Source organism: Haliotis rufescens, unplaced genomic scaffold, assembly GCF_023055435.1.
Source record: "Haliotis rufescens isolate VD_foot unplaced genomic scaffold, xgHalRufe1.0.p SCAF_7, whole genome shotgun sequence".
Lineage (NCBI taxonomy): Eukaryota > Metazoa > Mollusca > Gastropoda > Lepetellida > Haliotidae > Haliotis > Haliotis rufescens.
This window is the reverse complement of record NW_025964361.1, coordinates 32,634,535-32,653,449: the sequence shown is the minus strand read 5'-3', so window position 1 is coordinate 32,653,449 and position 18,915 is coordinate 32,634,535. Positions and strand designations below refer to the sequence as shown.

The 18,915-nt window shown below is 40.0% G+C and overlaps 1 protein-coding gene and 1 long non-coding RNA gene across 11 annotated transcripts in view; one reads left to right on the top strand and one right to left on the bottom strand.

Annotated features, from left to right (window-relative positions):
• LOC124146016 (rho GTPase-activating protein 7-like) overlaps positions 1–18,915 on the top strand; it is a 242,761-nt gene that overhangs the window by 173,835 nt on the left and 50,011 nt on the right. Inside the window, exon 1 of one of the 10 annotated variants that reach the window (XM_046516038.2) lies at positions 461–2,271. The exons of the other annotated variants lie outside the window; for them this stretch is intronic. Coding sequence (XP_046371994.2) covers positions 2,079–2,271 — 193 coding nt within the window. The 5' untranslated portion in view covers positions 461–2,078. Of the gene's footprint in view, positions 1–460; positions 2,272–18,915 lie in introns of those variants that run through there. 10 annotated transcript variants of the gene reach the window in all.
• LOC124146025 lies at positions 3,949–8,831 on the bottom strand. Its single transcript, XR_006862627.2, has 3 exons — positions 8,659–8,831; positions 7,640–7,816; positions 3,949–4,966 (listed from the first exon to the last, which is right to left on the bottom strand). It is a non-coding gene; the product is annotated as an uncharacterized LOC124146025 (long non-coding RNA).

Sequence of the window (18,915 nt, the reverse complement as noted above, 5' to 3'; positions counted from 1 at the left end):
CAGTGGTCACTCTGTCTGTCATTTGCGGAAGACTGGATTCACGACTCTGTCTGATTCATTCCTCCCATCATTTAGAAGGACAAAGTGATACCTAACAGTGGTCAGCCCAACAGATCAATCCTCACAAGAGGTTACGGAAACACTGTCCACCCTTTCATGTGACCACCTGGCTGCAGTTAATTCACAAACACAGCAGGTGGCTCCATACAGTATGCCAGACTGTTTCACCAGGGAGAAAACAATTTGGTTCCTGACCTGTAAAACAATGGTACACAACCAGATTTCTCTGTGGGACTAACCCAGCCGGGGGGACATGGATCCAGTGTTGGGTAAAGTCAGGCTTGTTGTGATCAGTGTAAGACATAGGTATCAGCTGCGTACCGGGAGAACTGCTATCATTGGCTGAATGCTGCTGGAGGGTTCTCTACGTACTCCTGACACTGCTGGGAGTTGGGAGTCTATGATGTTTCACATAGGATAAACAGGTGGGCTCTCTTCACTGGAACATTAGTGCTTGTATATCATGTGAGGTTGAAGATAGATCCTATCCTTCTGACCACTGGATTGCTTTTCAGGACCAAAATGTTATTTAGTTCCTGTGGTTGTTCAAGATATTGAATGGAAGGTTTTGGAACCGTAGTCAATTAAACCATTGTACTTGAACAGAGCCAAAAGAATCATTTTGTTAGACTGTGAGTGTGTAAGAGAATCTTGATAAGGCTACATGAACTGGAGCTGTTTTCAATGGAGGAAAGAAATCCGGATTTTCTCACGTGCAGTTCTTTTTGTATCTTTTCACCGATTTCATCCAGCAAAGATTCCCAGTGGATTTGTTCTATTTAGAGTGAGGTTATCGTATAGGAGATAACTGGATGTGAACTACCTATTGGGTCGACCGCTCAGAGGTAGGATTCATGTGGATCAAACCTGAAAATTACTGCAACCTAGATATGTGAATCCTATTTGACCATTTTCATGTCAGCACGATGAACGATTCCTGCCCAAAGTTATCTGAGGTGAAACAAGTAATGTTTCGGCAATACTTGATCAAATGTTCATCCAATTAGGCTGATCTCAGGGTCAAGGAAGCAGAAGATAAGTTTGACCTGGGGTGTTATGATGTGTTATACTGACAATTACTCGGGATTTAATGAGATTTGATGAGACAAATCACACACGAATGGACAAGAGGGATGAAGGCCCTGTAGAGAACATTATTGGAAGTTTAAGTCGCAAGCTGTGAAAGGATCATAGTGTGAACTGAAGTCTTATGTTGGATAATATGGAGCTCAATGTTATATTTATTACAAAGATTGTGTTATATGAATACAGTGACAACAGATACGACACAAAACCTCATCTAGGATAACTAGGAAGTGGATGAAATGCATAAAGGAGGCAAGATTCTGATTTCACACCAAGATTCTGATTTCACACCAAGATTCTCATTCACACCAAGATTCAGATTTCACACCAAGATTCAGATTTCACACCAAGATTCTGATTTCACACCAAGATTCTGATTTCACATTTCCATGGAGAGTGTACATTAACATAGAAACGCTGGTGCCTTAGAGATGTATTTTACCTATCTCTAGCAGTGGGCATTTTATTGGCTCCATAGACAAGATTGATTTTGAAGTTTCCAAAAGTAGGAAGATTTTATCTGAAAGTGATAACTGTTATACCCTCCCCAAAATGTTCAAACAGCTCCCTGATAGTGTGAGTAGCAGTGGAGGTGAGTTGGTGTAAATACAGTGGTTATTGTAGAAACATCAACAAATGCTTGACATACGGACAACCAGGACAGACACATGTCAAGTCTACTCCTGTTGACGAGTTGCCATTATTGCTGATGGATGGAGATAGAGGTACCACCATTTTAACAACCCAGAAGTGGAATATTGGCTTGTTTTGCTGATTTGACACTTTTCATGCCAATTGTAAGATCAAATAATTCATGACACTGTTCATCAATGAGATAAACGGACTGGGAGTTCATTTTGACAATCAAATTTGATCATTATGGTTGTTATGGAAGAGTATACTTCTTTTTCATCTTGAAAGCTATTGTGAAAATGGCGACCAATTGTTGGTCGAAGAAGAAGGATGAAGGGTTTGAGACATTCGGACATAGTTACTATGACGATGAGGGTTCTGAGGAGGAGGAGAACCATAATTGGGTTCGCAGTTTCAGTGAAAGAGTTCGAGGTTTTCGACATGGGAGATTTGAGCTTGGAATCGGAGCTCAACGCGAGAAAAAGTTGGCAGGTAGGAAATGTATTGACAGCATTTCTTTTCATTAATAACACAACAGGTGTTGAGCCATGTGGATAATATGACGTCATAGCGATGCGGTTTTTAAAGCTGTTATAGCCTACTTGTAACTTAAGTGGTTCCTAACACATTAGGGATTCTCAAAAATGATGAAATGATAGAATGAACTCTTAACTTGATGACCCATAGAATGAGAGCAATGTTGACATATGGCTAATGCATCATGAGCGCTGATGTAGATGAGGGAGGAAGGCTGTCTTGATGATGCTCTAGCCATCCCTGACTGGATTTCATAACAGAATCTTTGAAGCATGGTTTGAAGCCCTTCATCAGTTGGGAGCTGAGTTTAGTGAAGTGTGGAGAAGCCTCCAAGTAGACAAGCCAATGGGCACCAAAATAAAGTTATGTATTAGGTGAAATCAAAATAATTCTATAAATAAAAAGGGACAAAAGCCATTTGCATCATGATGCAACTCTCTCTAGACTTACATCTAGTCATGAACATATCGTACAGAAAATATAATAATTTTAGGGAGCCCAGTGACTTTCTTCATGATACTGCAGTAATCTAGACTTGCCAAACATTATAGACTTGCATGGGCTGTATTTGATATATATTTGTATCAGGGTCTGTAAGACAGACTAGAACTCTCTCTAAAAGTCCATTGTATGATTCCGACTAAATCATAAGCATGTGTTTAGGAATCACTGTTAAGTAGTGATAGTACCAGGTGTTCACAAAAAGGTGACAGTATCATGTCAATTCACCTGAAAAAAACACGGGGACATATGATATAAGTCAAAATAAGGAATTGCATCAGACATACATTTTGTCACTGATGTGTGACTGGGGTGGTTGGGTAGCCTAGTGGTTAAAGTGTTTGCTCATCACGCTGAAGACCAGGGTTCGATTCCCGACATGGGTACAATGCGTAAAGCCTATTTCTGGTGTCCCCCCGCCGTGATACTGCTGGAATATTGCTAAAAGCACTCACTCACTCACTCACCCACCCACTTTTTGAAAGCTTTGCCACATAGACACAAATAGAGGAACCCTAAAGTCTCTTAATTCCAGGCCAAAAAGGATGAGTAGAGGCTGCAAGGGCTGAGAATGGGATAAGCTAGGAACGAGGTGATTGTTTTACTATATTTATGCTGTAGGTGTCTGTAAGAGAGACGAGCCCCAGACATGACCTCAACAAAAACCTGCCCGCATGACACAGTGATCCTGCGAGATTTACTTGTACAGATGTGTTGAAGGTGTCCCCAGCTCACTCCTCAACAAACACACAACAACAAGCATGGTCACTTTGATTTATACACTGGACTTAGCTAAGATGTGGCCGACTACTTTGGCAACTTGTTTATTTGTTTTGGCTCTCAAGTCTTGGCAACTCTGCTTATAGCCCTTCCAGCCTTTCACTTGTCCATCTATCAGGGCATTCATTTGATGATATGGGGATAATCACAGATTATGGAAGATACTGCTGTCATTGAAATATACTGAACAGAAAAACTTAGGGATCATGAATATTTTGGAGGATATTTTTATGAAATTGTGTGCTCGGTCTTCACTACGAACAAATATCAAAAAAATATTCATGATCCCAAGCATTTTTTGTTTAGTATAAACTGTACTATCTGTATATGAAATACTTAAGGTTTGAGAATTAGAAGTATTCAATGAATGATTTAACACCTTTCAGGAGTCAAGCGTTTGAGGTTTGCGAGGAACCTTGTGTTGTTGTGTCATAAATCATAACCGCTACAATGGAATCTGTAAAGCTGTAGTTTATTCACCTACCCCAGAAGGATTCAAGCACATGTTCACTGTTTAAACAACCCTCCTCAGTTTTTGTTTGAATTGTTGACATTTTTGTGAATTAATCTTGACCAAAGACACACTTTTGAAGTTTCTTGAGAGGTGTGATAAAACTCCTTTCGCAGAGGTATGTGTTTGATAAGTGATCGGAATGTTTGCCATGAAAGTAAAGAGAGTTTGAATTGAAAAGGAGATTTCTATAAATCGTGATAATAAATCTGAACATGTGTTACATTTAACATCTGAGAGATCATGTTAATACTGAAACAAGAAGCGTTTATTTATAAGGCGAGACATTGTTTTTTCCACTTTATATATGCAGGAATATTTGAAATTTCAAAATGTGCGTAAATTATTTATTAACTAATAATTTATTGTAGCCTAAAATAAGTCTAGTTGTAGACACAGGTATGCCTGTTGTAGATGCGCATTGTTCAGTTAGGAAGATACAGTTTCCCAGCAAGCTGTCAATTATGTCCGTGGACTGAGGCTGAACTTGAGGTAACCTCGGTTGTGTGTGGACACAGAGCATACCTGCAGTGTCCCCTGTCCAGTTCGGCCTTCACCTTGCATCAGCTTGACCACCGGTTAGGAATCGCTAATGAAATTTCATCTTGTCAGTCAATCCTTGCCATGGTACGAGACGGATAGATCTGATTTGTCAGGGAGTGGAGGACGTTATTGAACATTGAGATGGTGTGGTTCTTCTGTAGGCTTGCTGCAGGATCTGATGCATCATTGAACGATGTGTTGATACCAGGTATCTGTAATGGTGGATTGCTACAGGACTCAAACCCAGGACACTCCTTTGAGCGAGAAATATGATAGGGGATGTACAACTTGGTGGATTTGTCGAGACTTTTGTACCTGTTTGACAGAAGTGTGTTAATGAAAGACCAGAGACATTATGATGAATATCTGTTGATGAGTTTGTTGATTCCTCTCCGCCTCAGTGAAAGGTGAGCCATCAATTCTGCCACCACATAACCCGGGACTTATGGATGTGAATGCTAGTTGTGTGGGGAATAGGATTACCAGGTGAAGAAAGAAGGAATTACTGGTGTTGATGAAGTGAATGCTGGCCTGGACATGGATGATTAGCTTATATAAGGGGATTGTCCCGGGCACAGGCAGTGTCAGGGGGTGAGGCCAGCCCCCTTCCTCCCAGCTGCAGGTAATTATAGGGCATGCAGCAGGGTGGGGCAGGTGCCCCTTGGTGGGGAGCCACAGGGTGTTTGTGGGGGTGAGGGGGTGGTTTGTTGTACTTTTCAATTGTATAGATTTTGTGCAGTATGTTTGACCTGACGATCAGAATAACAGGAAATGGCTTGTGGCGGTCACATCAAATTCTAATATGTCACTGAGGAACTTATTTTTTTCAATGAGAATCATTTTATGATGAGCTCATCAATAAAAACAATTTGGCAAATACTACTCACCTTTGATTTTTCTCCATTTTTAAACCGATGTGTAGTGATGTATACTGTACCTGAGTGATTCACTCACTCTGTGAAGTATTTCAATGTGGTCCTCTTTTGCAGATCAGTATATTATAAGGATAGAGTTGACATTGGATGGTGTGGATGTGGGTTGGTATTGGTATTGGTATAGGTGTAGGTGATAGTGAGGGGGCTGAACAGATAGGGGCTGAACAGATAGGGGCTGGGGTATGGGAGGTGGGACAGTGTTGATGGAGGTGGTGTGGGGCTTTGTGGATGGGAATGGGGGTTATTGGTGTGGGGGAGGTGTGGGTGATGTAGGGATGAGTGGATAGTGGTGGGTGGGGGAGTATTGGTGTGGGAGGTTGGGAAGTGTGATGAGGGACTGATTGAATGGGGAGGGGGAGTATTGGTGTTGGAGATGTAGTGGGTGGCATATAGACATGATATATAAAACAGTTGATAATAATCAAAACAAATTCTGCTTTTTACATTGTTAACCATAATAACAGTACCAGCTAATCAACAATGATAACACGTTCATGAATCGTAACAGGAAATAAAAACATTTAGTATAATGGCTGCTCTCAAAGGCAACAATGAACTACAAAACACACTTCGGTCTCCCATTTGCCCAGACATTAGCCTTGCTCCAAGGCTGTACTGAAAGATAAGTCCATGGATGTGTAGTAATTCTATCCTCCATATAGGCAAGTCTAGATAAGTGGCCATCAGTCTCTTATAGGGACAACTTGTTCATATCATTTATATAATCGAGGAATTAAACTAAGAATAATTGCCTTAGAGACTTGTGCAAGTCTACCCAGACATGATGTGCCATGGTTCAATGCTCACAGCAACACTGACCTCAGATGACCACAACAAGACCCACTTGTCCCAAGAATAATTGAATCCGGGAGATTAGGACAATAACTTGAAAACATATCCCCAAGCTGAATTCCTCCATGCTGTACCTCCTAACAGTATCTAACCTGACAAGTCGGCTCCCACTGCCATTGAACTGATGCAGGGCGGCCTTGGGCTCAACCTATATCTCGTAATTTGACAAATTTAATGAGCATGTCTCGGGGCTAGGTGGAGAGTCCACCCCTCATTACGAGGGTAATTGATACGTAACTGTTCCTGCATGTTCCCAATTATGGCCCTGTCACAACAACATGGATGTTTGTGGTGGTGTTGTCCTATCTTTGTGTGTTGATTTTGATTTGTCATGTAAAGTTGGGAGCTTGCATTTGATGTTATTTCTAATTATTTCGTCAGGACCTTTGTTGACATGCTTTCAGGAGATACATAGTAATTGATTCTTTCAAGAGCTTTTTGTCATGTACCTCAGAGAGTCATGTTCTCTTTCTGCAAATATGGTTTCAGGTTGAGGTAGTTTACACTTTGTCTCTGAAAATATATCATTTTGATAGAAACAATTAAACAACTCCATTTAAATTGAAAAGGAGTTCCTGAACTGTGGAAAATCGAGACTTGCTTCATTGAAGGCGAAAGCAATACAGTAAGGGCTGGGTGGAAGGGGAAATAATATGGTTCAGGCACTGTTAGGATGAAGCCAACAATAGGGTTATTTACTTAAGAGTTTAGAAAGCATATCAGCAGATTACAGCATATTGTTTTGTACAAATTGTGATGGTTTGAATATTTGTAGACGAATAAGCTATTATCTGGCATTTTGTTGTTCATTTTGACCTACTAGCATATGTCCCAATATAAATATATATACATTCTGTATTGGAATGATTAAATCGTGGCTACTACTATATATATTCAATGGCTATATGGATGATATAAAACATGGCTCCCACATGTCCGTGTTCCGTTTGATTTCTACATAATTTTCCATATTTATTAGATTTTACCATAAATATATGACATGAGGTGCTTGAGATGAAAGATACTGGCTGTCCATTCTTCTTCTACGACATTGTTTACCATACTCCGACTTATCTCCCTTTGATGTGTCCGAGAAGAGACAGGCTATGAGAAATGCCCTATCAAAAACCTCCTCAAAGACTACAAACCGGAAAAGATGTTTTTTTATATTAAAAAGAAGCAGTGGTAACTCATCTCCCACCTGGTTACTGGGCCTCTTTGTGTGGGAGTGACCAGTCTGCATCCTCGCCCTGGGGCACTGAGTCAAACACAGTCCCCACCCCACAGGATGAAGGTTGCATGACTGAGTGATTAGAATCACTGCCATTCCTGCTGTTGTGGGCTGAGATCGAGGTCACTGCTGTAGCAGGGGCCAGGCCTGTGTGGAGGAGGAGAAACAGTGGGGCATTTGGGATTCTTATGATTTTATGTATGAAAGGTATTTGTCATTTTGTTCATATTCTGGAGGGTGGGAAACATTGGGACATTTGGGACATTTGGGACACTTATGATTTTATGTATGAAAGGTATTTGTCATTTTGTTCATATTCTGGAGGGTGGGAAACATTAGGACATTTGGGACACTTAATAATTACCTATTAATGGTAGTGGTCACTTTCTTCATATTTGGAGGTAATTTATTTTAATCTTAACATTTTGTTAAGAGAAACTTATAAAATCCCTTGCTACTTTTTCTCCTTTCTTTTACAATATGATCTTGCTGCAATAGATTTCTAAAATCCCTTGCTAGTGTTTCTCCTTTCTTTTACAATATGATCTTGCTGCAATAGATTTATAAAATCCCTTGATACTGTTTCTCCTTTCTTTTACAATATGATCTTGCTGCAATAGATTTATAAAATCCCTTGATACTGTTTCCCCCTTCTTTTACAATATGCTCCCACTGCAATTGTCTGCATGTCTTTTTTTTCACATTTATAAAAGTGACTATAACATTTCTATAATCATAAGAAATCTCTGGTGAGAGCAGAGTCCATTGTATGATGCCGACTTTCTTTGTGTGTTTATATATAGTGATGATACCAGGTGTTCGCGAAAAGGAAATTGTCAAGTTATATCCAAACATGTGCCTGATTAAGAAATATATATCTTTGACAGAAGGAATGATCTTTTATGAAATTTCCATCTACGTCATGAAATATATGGTAGATATCGTTGACAGTTCTATAACTCCTATATTCTGGCAGATTCTGAACTTACCTTATATTGATTAGGGCATTTGTTGTATATATACTTATCAATGTAAGTACTTGGCAGGTAATATATCACTGCATCCCTGTCACTGTGTCTCTGTATGCTGTGTGTAGCTTGTTGTCACCATCTGGCACACATCTGCATGGGACAAGAAGGAATGATAGATGTGTGTTTGTGCTGATATGACATGTGTATATATATGCCTAGTAGGGAGGTATACATACAGGCATGGAGGGGTATTGTGGCCAGTGTTGTCGTGTGAGACCAGCTGTTGTCGGAGTTCTGACAACTCAAGGCTGAGTCGATGTCACTTGTCCTGAAGGCTTTTTGTGTACAATAGTGCAAAAACATGGAGTGCTGGTTGTCAAGGACACAACCGTGTGTGGCACTGGAACATAGCACTCTATCCATGAGATCCTTATCAACAATCATCATTCACCGTTCGGTGGAAAGTAGCAACTCTTTTAAAGGCCATGGAACCCTTTGTTTGCTTATGAATAATAATAACATGACACATCAAAAACATATCAAGATTTGTCCTTCAGAGTTATTAATGCAATGAATTTCAGTTGTGTACACCAAGAGTCTTTCAAGTTGGGTTGGGGAGCAGTGTTCAGAAAGAAGCATGAAAATCAGGGTCCTCATAGTAAACTTCAAGGGGGTCTCTAGATCAAATAGACCTCTGAAGATCCTGGGCAGAATAGGTCTTCAGCAACCCGTCCTTGCAGTAATAGGCGACTATGCTTGTCATAAGAGGCGACTAACGGGATCAGGTGGTCAGGCTTGCTGACTTGTCTGATGCATGTCATCGTATTCAAATTGCGTGGATCGATGCTCATGATGTCAATCACTGGTTTGTCTGGTCCGACTTGATTATTTACAGACCTCCATCATACAGCTGGAATATTGCTGAGTGTGGCATCAAACAGCAAACAAACAAACTAGGAGCGAACCCCAAGGAGGACCCACTTAAGTTCGAACACTGAGTAGCATAGTCCTGCACCATGACCGTGGAATATATTTATTTTATGAAAAAAAAATAATCTAGAAATGCATACAAAAGTAAGTCTAGCCAGCTCAAGCTAGCTCTATTCCACAAATCAGCATGGGGAATTTTTTTAATATTTTTAGAGTCAAGAAGGATATTGTGTAATATAAGATTTCAGAGACTAAATGTTAGTCTATGGGCAGCACAGTAGTAAAGCATTGGCTCGTTATGCCAATGACCTGGATGCTGTTCCTCACATGGGTACAATGTGCTAATCCCATTCATTCTTGGTGTCACCGGCCATGGTATGTAAAACTAATCATGTAATGTTAAAAGCTGGTTAAAACCATATTCACTGAGTTGTCAGGTGACAACTGGCACAGATTTGGGTGTGGAGGTGGCAGGGATCAACCGTCCCCCTTCACGGCAGCAATCAGTACACATTATGTCTGCCTGGAGGGGAATCATGAATGGTTTCAGCATCAAGTCAGTAAAACTTGAGGGTCTTAGAAGCAGCAAAGTATGTTACACAATAGGATTAGAACTTTAATCCCTGGTCAGTGTTTATTAAGTCTAGACGCAGCTTAGGAGGGGAACACTTACAGTTGTTGCCCCCCTCCACTGACAGATCTTGAGGGGATGTGGGGTGGTCGAGTGAGGAGGTTGCTTGAAGGAGGGGGTCTGGACCCGTCTTCAAAAGATAGCTAAGACCCTAACATATTACTGTTCATTATCTTAACATGACCGTTTGAGATCTCCCAAAACACAGCTGCAGGCTGTCTACATGGGAGGTAGTTGTCTGGAATATGTGTTCTGCTGTTGGGTGCTAGTGTCAAAACAACTACTCTTGTCTTTGTTGTGTGTTTGTAAACACTAGATGGCCCAGCTTGATGTTAGTTGCCAGGGAAGCTGTACTTCAGTGTTAGAGCTCAGATGTGTTTACAGTATAGGTGTGAAAGTCTTATACGTCTTATTAAAGAAAATACTTAACAAAACTCACAAGTTATCAGTTTGAATGGTGTAGAGTGTGATATGAGGAGAGGGTTTATTTTCAACATTTCCTGAATAAATATGCGGCTGTATTGACCGAAATACTTGGCATTTGGAATATCCATGATAAGTATTGTTCACGTTTGAGCTGATCCGAAACAAAGGTTTGCTGGAATCAATCCACAACACTTGGTTTGTAGTATACAAATACATTCGTAATCTGAAATTTTAAGAAATGCCTTTTCATGGAAGTTTTCAAAGGTATTGAGAGTATGTTTATTTACAGTAAAGCATGGTATGTTGGAATACCATAAAGTTTCAATGTTATTCAAGCTATGCATTCGTTCTCCGTGATGATTGACAACCACATATCTAAACAAATTGTATACGATGTTTATCTGAGACAGACAGATTAGCAGGGCAAGATACATATTTTCTCACAAGTTTATTCCTGAGTAGTATTGGCTTCCCTGTGCCTCCTGGTGGTATCGCTACTTCAATCAGGAAATTTTACACTGCCTGAAAAACATGCAGCTTAACAAATTACACACCCAAGGCAGATAGAATTACTGTTGTCTTCGTCGGACACACTGATCACACTGTCACAGCCATGTGTTTGAGTAAAGCAGACTTGAGTTAATCGTTTGACTTAAGATATACAGACTTGAATGAATATTTATTTTTGCCCCATATGGAGAATAGTTAAAGGTCAAGGACAAAAAGAATCTGAGTTTGAAACTTTTGGTTTAATCTTTGATTTTACGTTGCATTTGTGACTTTATGATCTCAGTAAAACAATGATTGAATGAGTGTGATGTTATATTGGATTATATAATGCTTGAATTATTTGTTTGATTTATCAGATATCATCCAACTGATAATTTGAGATATGGCAATGAATGTACTTAGTTTTCAATCTGGGGTCATCAATCAGAAAAACAATTATTTTCTTCTGGCCTAATTGAAAATCTCCTTTATTCGTGAACATTGGCCACCAACAGTGATGAGTCAGGGGTAGACAACTCTGTGTTCCTTGTCCGAGTGATGCAGGTGTCTGCAACTGACAGCTTGTCAGTCACCTCTGTCAACACTTCTGTCCTACCACTTCCTTATGTGGTGCACTGTGGGATATCTTATTCATAACATTTTCTCCTGCCAGAAGTATTTGACAGAAAGAAAACTTCAATGGAAATTAAACGTTTATTCGATTGAATAAATTCACAAATATAAGGAAACTTATATTTTTAATCGTATTCTGTCATTGAATTTTTTTTAAATGGCATACTGGCGTCATATGAAATAATAAAGTAGTATTCTGTTAATGTAACGATGCATATCTACTTCACAGAAAGAATAAATTCGAGTTACGATTCATAGAAATGAAAAACACAACTATTCATGTTTAGGAAGTCACAGTTTTTCAAAATTCAAAAGAGCAGTCCTGTTTATGTGGTGGTTTGTATGCTATTTCCCTGGCAACTGACGACTCATTGGCTGGTGACAAAGTTACACATCACCTTACATGACCGTCACAATCACAAGCACATGTCCTCCCAGCTGGTCTCATACTTGGGCGGAGCTCAAGGACCAGGAAAAGTCAGAAAATCCAAGTTGACCCCTGTGACAGGTTTAGGAGTTCCTTGTTTGGGGTATCGGAGATCACTATCGTCACAGTCACTTGTGAAGGATTTCACAACAAACGTGAAGGTGTAAGTATACTGATGTTTGAAGTAGGACCAAAACCTTTAGCTCTGATATTAGGTCATTATTACCTCGCAAGGTCACCAGGTGTCTATATGAATATATTATGTGCACTCATTCTGTTTATTGTTTTCTTAGAATAGAGTTGGATTTTGTGTTGGATGAGTCAGTTAATCAAAATTATGAGTTGAGGCATATTCGAGATTCGAGATTCAAGATTCAAAATTGAGTGAGTGAGTGAGTATGGTTTTACGCTGCTATTAGCAATTTTCCAGCAACATCATGGCGGGGTACACCAGAAATGGGCTTCACACATTGCACCCATGTCGGGAATCGAACCCGGGTCAAACGCTTTAACCACTGGGCTACCCGACCGCCCCTCAAAATTGAATCTATTACAGATATTAGTTGTTGAGAAGACAGACAGACCAAACAGTATGTTTTAGATCATTTAAGATTTCATGCAACAGATGGCCTGCTAATGTATTGCCTGACTGATTTTGAATAGTAATTATTTTGTGAATGAAAGAGAGCTTCCTGGTGAATTTATGCGTACAAGGATGAAATTTTCTGAGGCTGTATAATCTCTGATACACAATCTTCCTCCAACTTTCCCAGCTCTTGTAATATAGTTTCCTCAACACTAGTCAACATATATTTTAATGTATACCAAGGAATGCTTTGGCTAGCAACTTCTTTATGATATAAAGACGTAATAAGCGCCCAGGGCGCTCTCAAAATTAGAAACAGGGCTCTTATTAGAATATTATTTTGGTGAAAAAAACAGAGTTGAAAGATAAATTTCATGGTTTATGCTGACAGCCTGAAATGTTTATGTACGACAGATATATTTTTCCAGAATTTGATTGCCCATAATTAAGGGTGCATATAACACACGAGCACGTATTATACGCGAAAAAATAAGTCTTGTGTACATTGATTAATTGGAAGGGTGCCAATTGGGATTGTTCACTAGCCAATATATTAGCCGCTTATTAGAGCGGGGCGCTTATTACGTCGAATACGGTATGTTTAAATATATATATAATAATCAAGGTGTTATCCATAATATTCCTTGTATGTATATCCAACTTCTAAATGTCTAAGACTCTAATATTTTAATGGTCCACATGCTATTTTCCTAATACTTATTCCCATTACAAGAGTATGTGCATCTCCATTAAGAATATTTTGCTACATTCTCATCATCACCCATGCTGTGAATAACAAACTGAATCCATTGGGCTGGCTTGACTCACCCAAGAAACAATTGATCACGAACAGGTTTTGTTTTATGTTGCAACTTGCCCAGGCCCAAAATTAATGGTTTTCCTGTTTCTCTGGTTTCAAGACATTTCATTGATCATAAGAAATCCCAACAGGAACTGTTTATTGTACTTCAACTAATGAAATAAACTTGCCTTTTGTGTAATTTGGTATTTTGTTCTTTGAATGTGATGGCTTTTCATGCTTCTTAAAGTTTTAAACAGTTTATTGTTTGGGTTTCATGAATAATTTATTTGTCAAATTGAGAGTTGAAATTTATGGCTTGTGTCCATTGTTTTTGGTTTTCATTTGCTACTAAATGTTTTTATAATTTCATGATGTAATCAGGTGACATCAAACAACATTTTGTCTTTGTTTAAGTTCAATTGTCAATCTAAATAGTTTTTAAATCACAATGTTACTTTAATCTTGATTCTTTTGTTTTGAGTAGGGTATCTCCTTTTAGACTTTTTTTCCTTTCCTTCGTTTCAATTATGATAATTAATTACATGAGATCATCTCTCCTGACTAATCTGGAAAGTAACTTCTATTAATTATCCACAATTTAATCAAGTAATCGCCTACCTCAGTCATTACTTGTAGCCACATAAAATTTTATGCCCTCATGAACTATATAAGGGCCATTTCCTCCTTTTAAGCTATCTGTTTGGCAATAAATCTTGGACCAGTGGCTGCCATTGTTACATCATATGATGAACACAGATAACATCGGATACTGTGATTCTATTGTTCAGGCTCATCAGAGGCCCCACATGGGGGGTCTTCATGTAACAGATCAAAGTACACAACTAAGAATTTTATTACTTTCACAGAAAACCAGGAAATACCCTTCCATTAACAGTCTTAGAGTTGGAACTATGTTTTAGAAGACAGTCGTATGTCCTTTATTTGTCTTTAAATATTCAGGGGAGATAATTGGCCCCCCATCTGGAGCCTCTTGAGTATGGGTACTGAGTTTGATACAGACAATCTCACTGATTGGTTACAGTCAACATGTTACACATTGTTATATGATGTTACATAAGTCAGGTCCCAAGTTCTGAAGCTGAACCTTGCCTTATCCAGTCTCCTGATAAATCAAAGATTGTGCTTCTATTTTAATTTGTTTTGATTTCTTTACATGTTTAAATATCTTATCATGTTGAAAATGCCTGAAATTCCTTGAGTGTGTAAGTGTTTTTTCTTGCATCAAACCTCGAAACTGAGGGATTGTGATTCAGCTAGCTATCTTAATGTGTAACATGGACAAGTCTTGATAAGGTTTTCTGATTTTTTATTACTGAAATGTATGGACAGATTCATCAGGAACACGAGGGGGGGGGGGGGGACTCAAAAGTTTTGATAGCTTGGTTGAGTAGTAACTGTAAATAAACAAATCCCCAAACCTTCCTCATTGGTGCATTTAACATTCTTCCCAAACTTTACTACAAGTTATAGGATAGTTAGTTTAGGCTTTGGTTGTATTCCCTGCCTATAGGTGATATTTCATGTTAAGGTCTAAAGTCATATTCCCTGTCTTTGGACAAATGTGCTGAAGCAACACCAGGGATGTCCTGTGTTATACATCATTGCATCACACATGCAGATTGTGCTGTTCCTTAATCTGTGTGTGACTGGAGGAACTCTGCTGTGTCAGCGCTCTGTGGAGCATGTGTCACTGAGCATTAGAGCCCTTGCTTCTCAGGCCTGTACTCATGGATTTAACTTTGGAATCACGGACCCACATTCAAGTTTTGAAGCGAGGTTTGGACTTTAATAGTTTAAGTAGTTTTATATGCTTCAGAAGCTGTTGTAACACTGGCTGTTTTTCGATGGTAATTTGAGCTTGATTGTTTCCATGCAACACAAAAGAACACCTGGAAGATTAAAATCCTGTGTTTTTGTTTCATTTTCTCATCACTGTAGATTTATTTACAGAATTAATGGCCAACTGCTTTTGCATTCAAACACATGCAAGGGACGTTTATCATTGGAATGTTGACGTTTTGATGTGATTCAGTGATACCACGCAGCATTCACCAGACGTATACATTGCCATGTGATTCATGGTTGTAGTCAACAGAGAGGACACATGAGGATGCTGAGCTGGTTACATTACTTCAAGGGAACGCATCACTCATCACAAATGTCCTTATCTGATAATCAGAAACTGTTGATTTTGTATTAGTGTGCTGTAGGAATTGACAGGGGTGGGGATGGGGGGTGTGGGGGTGGGGGGTTGCATGTTGAATAAGAATGAGGATTTTGTACAAAAAGCACCCATGGGACGTACAATATATATCTGTAACAAAATGGTTACAATGTTTCCAGATACTAGATGGCAATCTGTAAATAATCGAGTCTGGACCAGACAATCCAGAGATTGATATGAGCATCGATCCACACAATTGGAATACGATGACATGCATCAACCAAGTCAGCAAGCTTGACCACCCGAACCGGTTAGTCGCCTCATACCACAAGAATAGTCGCCTTTTATGGCAAGAATGGGTTGCTGAAGTCATGGGTCGTATGTGTGGGAGAGATGGGAGTGGGAAGGACTGATGGGATATACAGGGCAATCATACAGGTAGTTCTGTCCTACAGTACAGTAAATAAAACTGAAGGAAATTCTCTTACTATCTAGATTTGTGATGAACAGGGCCCATGGTGGGATGAAACAAAGTTGGACAGTGTAATGCTCTAGGGTTATATGTTGGAGGAGTAGGAGGAGATGGTTGGAGGAGCAGGGGCTGCATTGGGACAATTTAGAGCAGATGGAAGTTTTAGTAGGGACATCTAAAGATATAGGGGGCTGCACACCCACCCGCCTACAATATTGTGGGGCCATTAAAGGAGAGAAAATGGGTTAGAAATAACTGGATATCGGTCAAGCAGCTGGATTGGGGGGAAGAATTGTCCTGAGGAGCAGATCTGAAGGACATGGGGGTCTGAGGAGGGTCAGGGAACTGAATGAGTGACAGGGTAGGAGGGAGAGGCCATGAATCATAATCTTCATGAACAGGAAATGTTTGTGGAATCGGTGGAGTGGATTCCTCCTGCGAGTCCAGTCCCTGCTGTGATGTTATCAGGGCAGCCTGGCGCTGGTCTTCCTGTGGTGGAGGTGGACATGGTTGGCTGGGGCCACACAGACACCTCTTTGTCTGCCTTCATTAACAGCTAGCCCCTTCACTACCCTCACACATGCGCCACCATGCACTTCCATGTCCTTCATTACTTGAGTCAGCTAGCGTGACATCTTGTTTGATCTGGAGATAGAGCATGGCTGGATTTTAGGGTATCTGACTCCAGTAATAGAGTCCTTGGGGTGAGGTAAAGCCATATGTTCCAATCAAGATTGGATAATTTAGATGTGAAGTGAATATTGTTTGAGCAATAGAAACTGCTTTAGATAGTGCTGTGTAATCACTGTGGTGATCAAATAGTTTCAGGTTCAAGTCATGCACAGTCGTTGTGGACGTTATGGTAATTATGACATGGTCCATCAGTGCCATACAAGTTGTTGGTTCCACCAAATGGTAGCCATCTACAGCCTGTCATTTTGCTTTCCTCCCTAATTCAGCTGACATGCTGTGATAGAACTGACATACTGCTGTGTGAAATGACACTCCAAGTAGAGATATGCAATTAATGCTTCATTTCAACATGTGCACATGTTAAGAAATGTGCTGTTTCTACTCTGCAATAAACAAAACACAATGCTGAGACCTTTAACACATAGTGAGGAAAGAAATTAAACCACCCTATTTCCTCCTCATCACCCCAAAGAATTAAATCAGAAAATATGTGAAGGAATATTATGAATGATTTCTTTCGTACGAGATACAACTTTTCAGGGCTTGTTCTTGCCCCTTTTGTCCGATAAATACTGGGGTGGAAGAACTTGACATATAGCTAGTCATGTTCCTGCTTTGTACCCTGACCCTGTTGGTGTTCATGTACAACAAATCTTCTTTTATCTTCTTCTGTATACAAAAAGGGGCACGGGTGGCCCAGTCGTCTAAGGCGCTGCGATTCGCTGTGCAGAGTTGTGTCCCTAGGGCACCCCAGAAACCTATGATTGTGGGTTCGAATCCCGGGTTCGCCCCGATTATGTTTCTAGGTTTGTCAGGACCATACCCTCTTGTGGGTTTCACCGAAGTGGTAAAAGTCTGAGACCTGCATCACTTTGGGCTTTCCTCCCACATTAAGCTGACACACCGTGATATAACTGGAATAATGTTAAAAGCGGCGTTAAACCTAACTCACTCACTCACTGTATACAAATAAAGCCAGTTATAATTAGATACATGTAAGTGAAGCTGGCTGTGATCAGATTAAAGATTTTATATCTGTATCTAAATACATTTTGACAGGAGTACAGTTAAACTTTTCCCAATCGGACATTGTGTACCTATCTCTTGATACCTACAGTGGGTACCCGGGTAGGGTGGAGTAATAGGGGGGTTAGGTACCAGGGTAGTAAATTTGGACTCTTCCCAGCCCTAGTCAAAGCTTATCAATGACTCAGATGGACCACAAGCCTTATCAGTGTGATACAAGCTTCCAAGCTCGTGAACATTTACCGATTTGTGTACAATCACTTCAATTTGTTTACAAGCAGGACCCGTAACTAGCAGACAGCTGCCCATGACTTCCATTATACACTGGCCCCTCCATTACACTACCCTGGTCCGGTGTGGACTAGATAGAGCCAGATATAGGATGCCTCATAGGGTGAGGCTGATGCTGGTCAGTGCAAAATATTGATAAGGATGAGGCATTAACGCTGATAAACACTGGTTGCCCCCTAGTGGGATGCAGATGAGTGGGAGGCGAGATAGTGTATCAGGTCAGGGTTGCAGAGGAGAAGAGTTGGAGTTATGACAGGTCTTTATGACTATATGATCTATTTAATTGGCTTCTGGTCACGCCGAAGACCCGAGTTCGATTCCTGGCATGGATACAATGTGTGAAGCCCATTTCTGGTTTCCCCTCGCTGTTATATTGCTGGAATATTGCTAAAAGCGGCGTAAAACCATACTCACTCACTCACTCACTCTGGTAGAGCAGGACACACTTAACCTTTCTGCAAACACCTTGTGCCGTCACTGATTTTCAGTTATCCATTCATATAAATTTTACCACTATTTTGCCGTTTATGCCCAATGGAATCTGTTTTTGCAGATAATAAGGGCTGTTTATTCTATGGTGTTGTTGTTTTATATTCATAGATTATGGCTACAGAAAAGATCTCTTGTTGATATTCAGTTTGTTTTCATTTCATTCAGGTTGATCATGCAATCTTGCAATCTTGC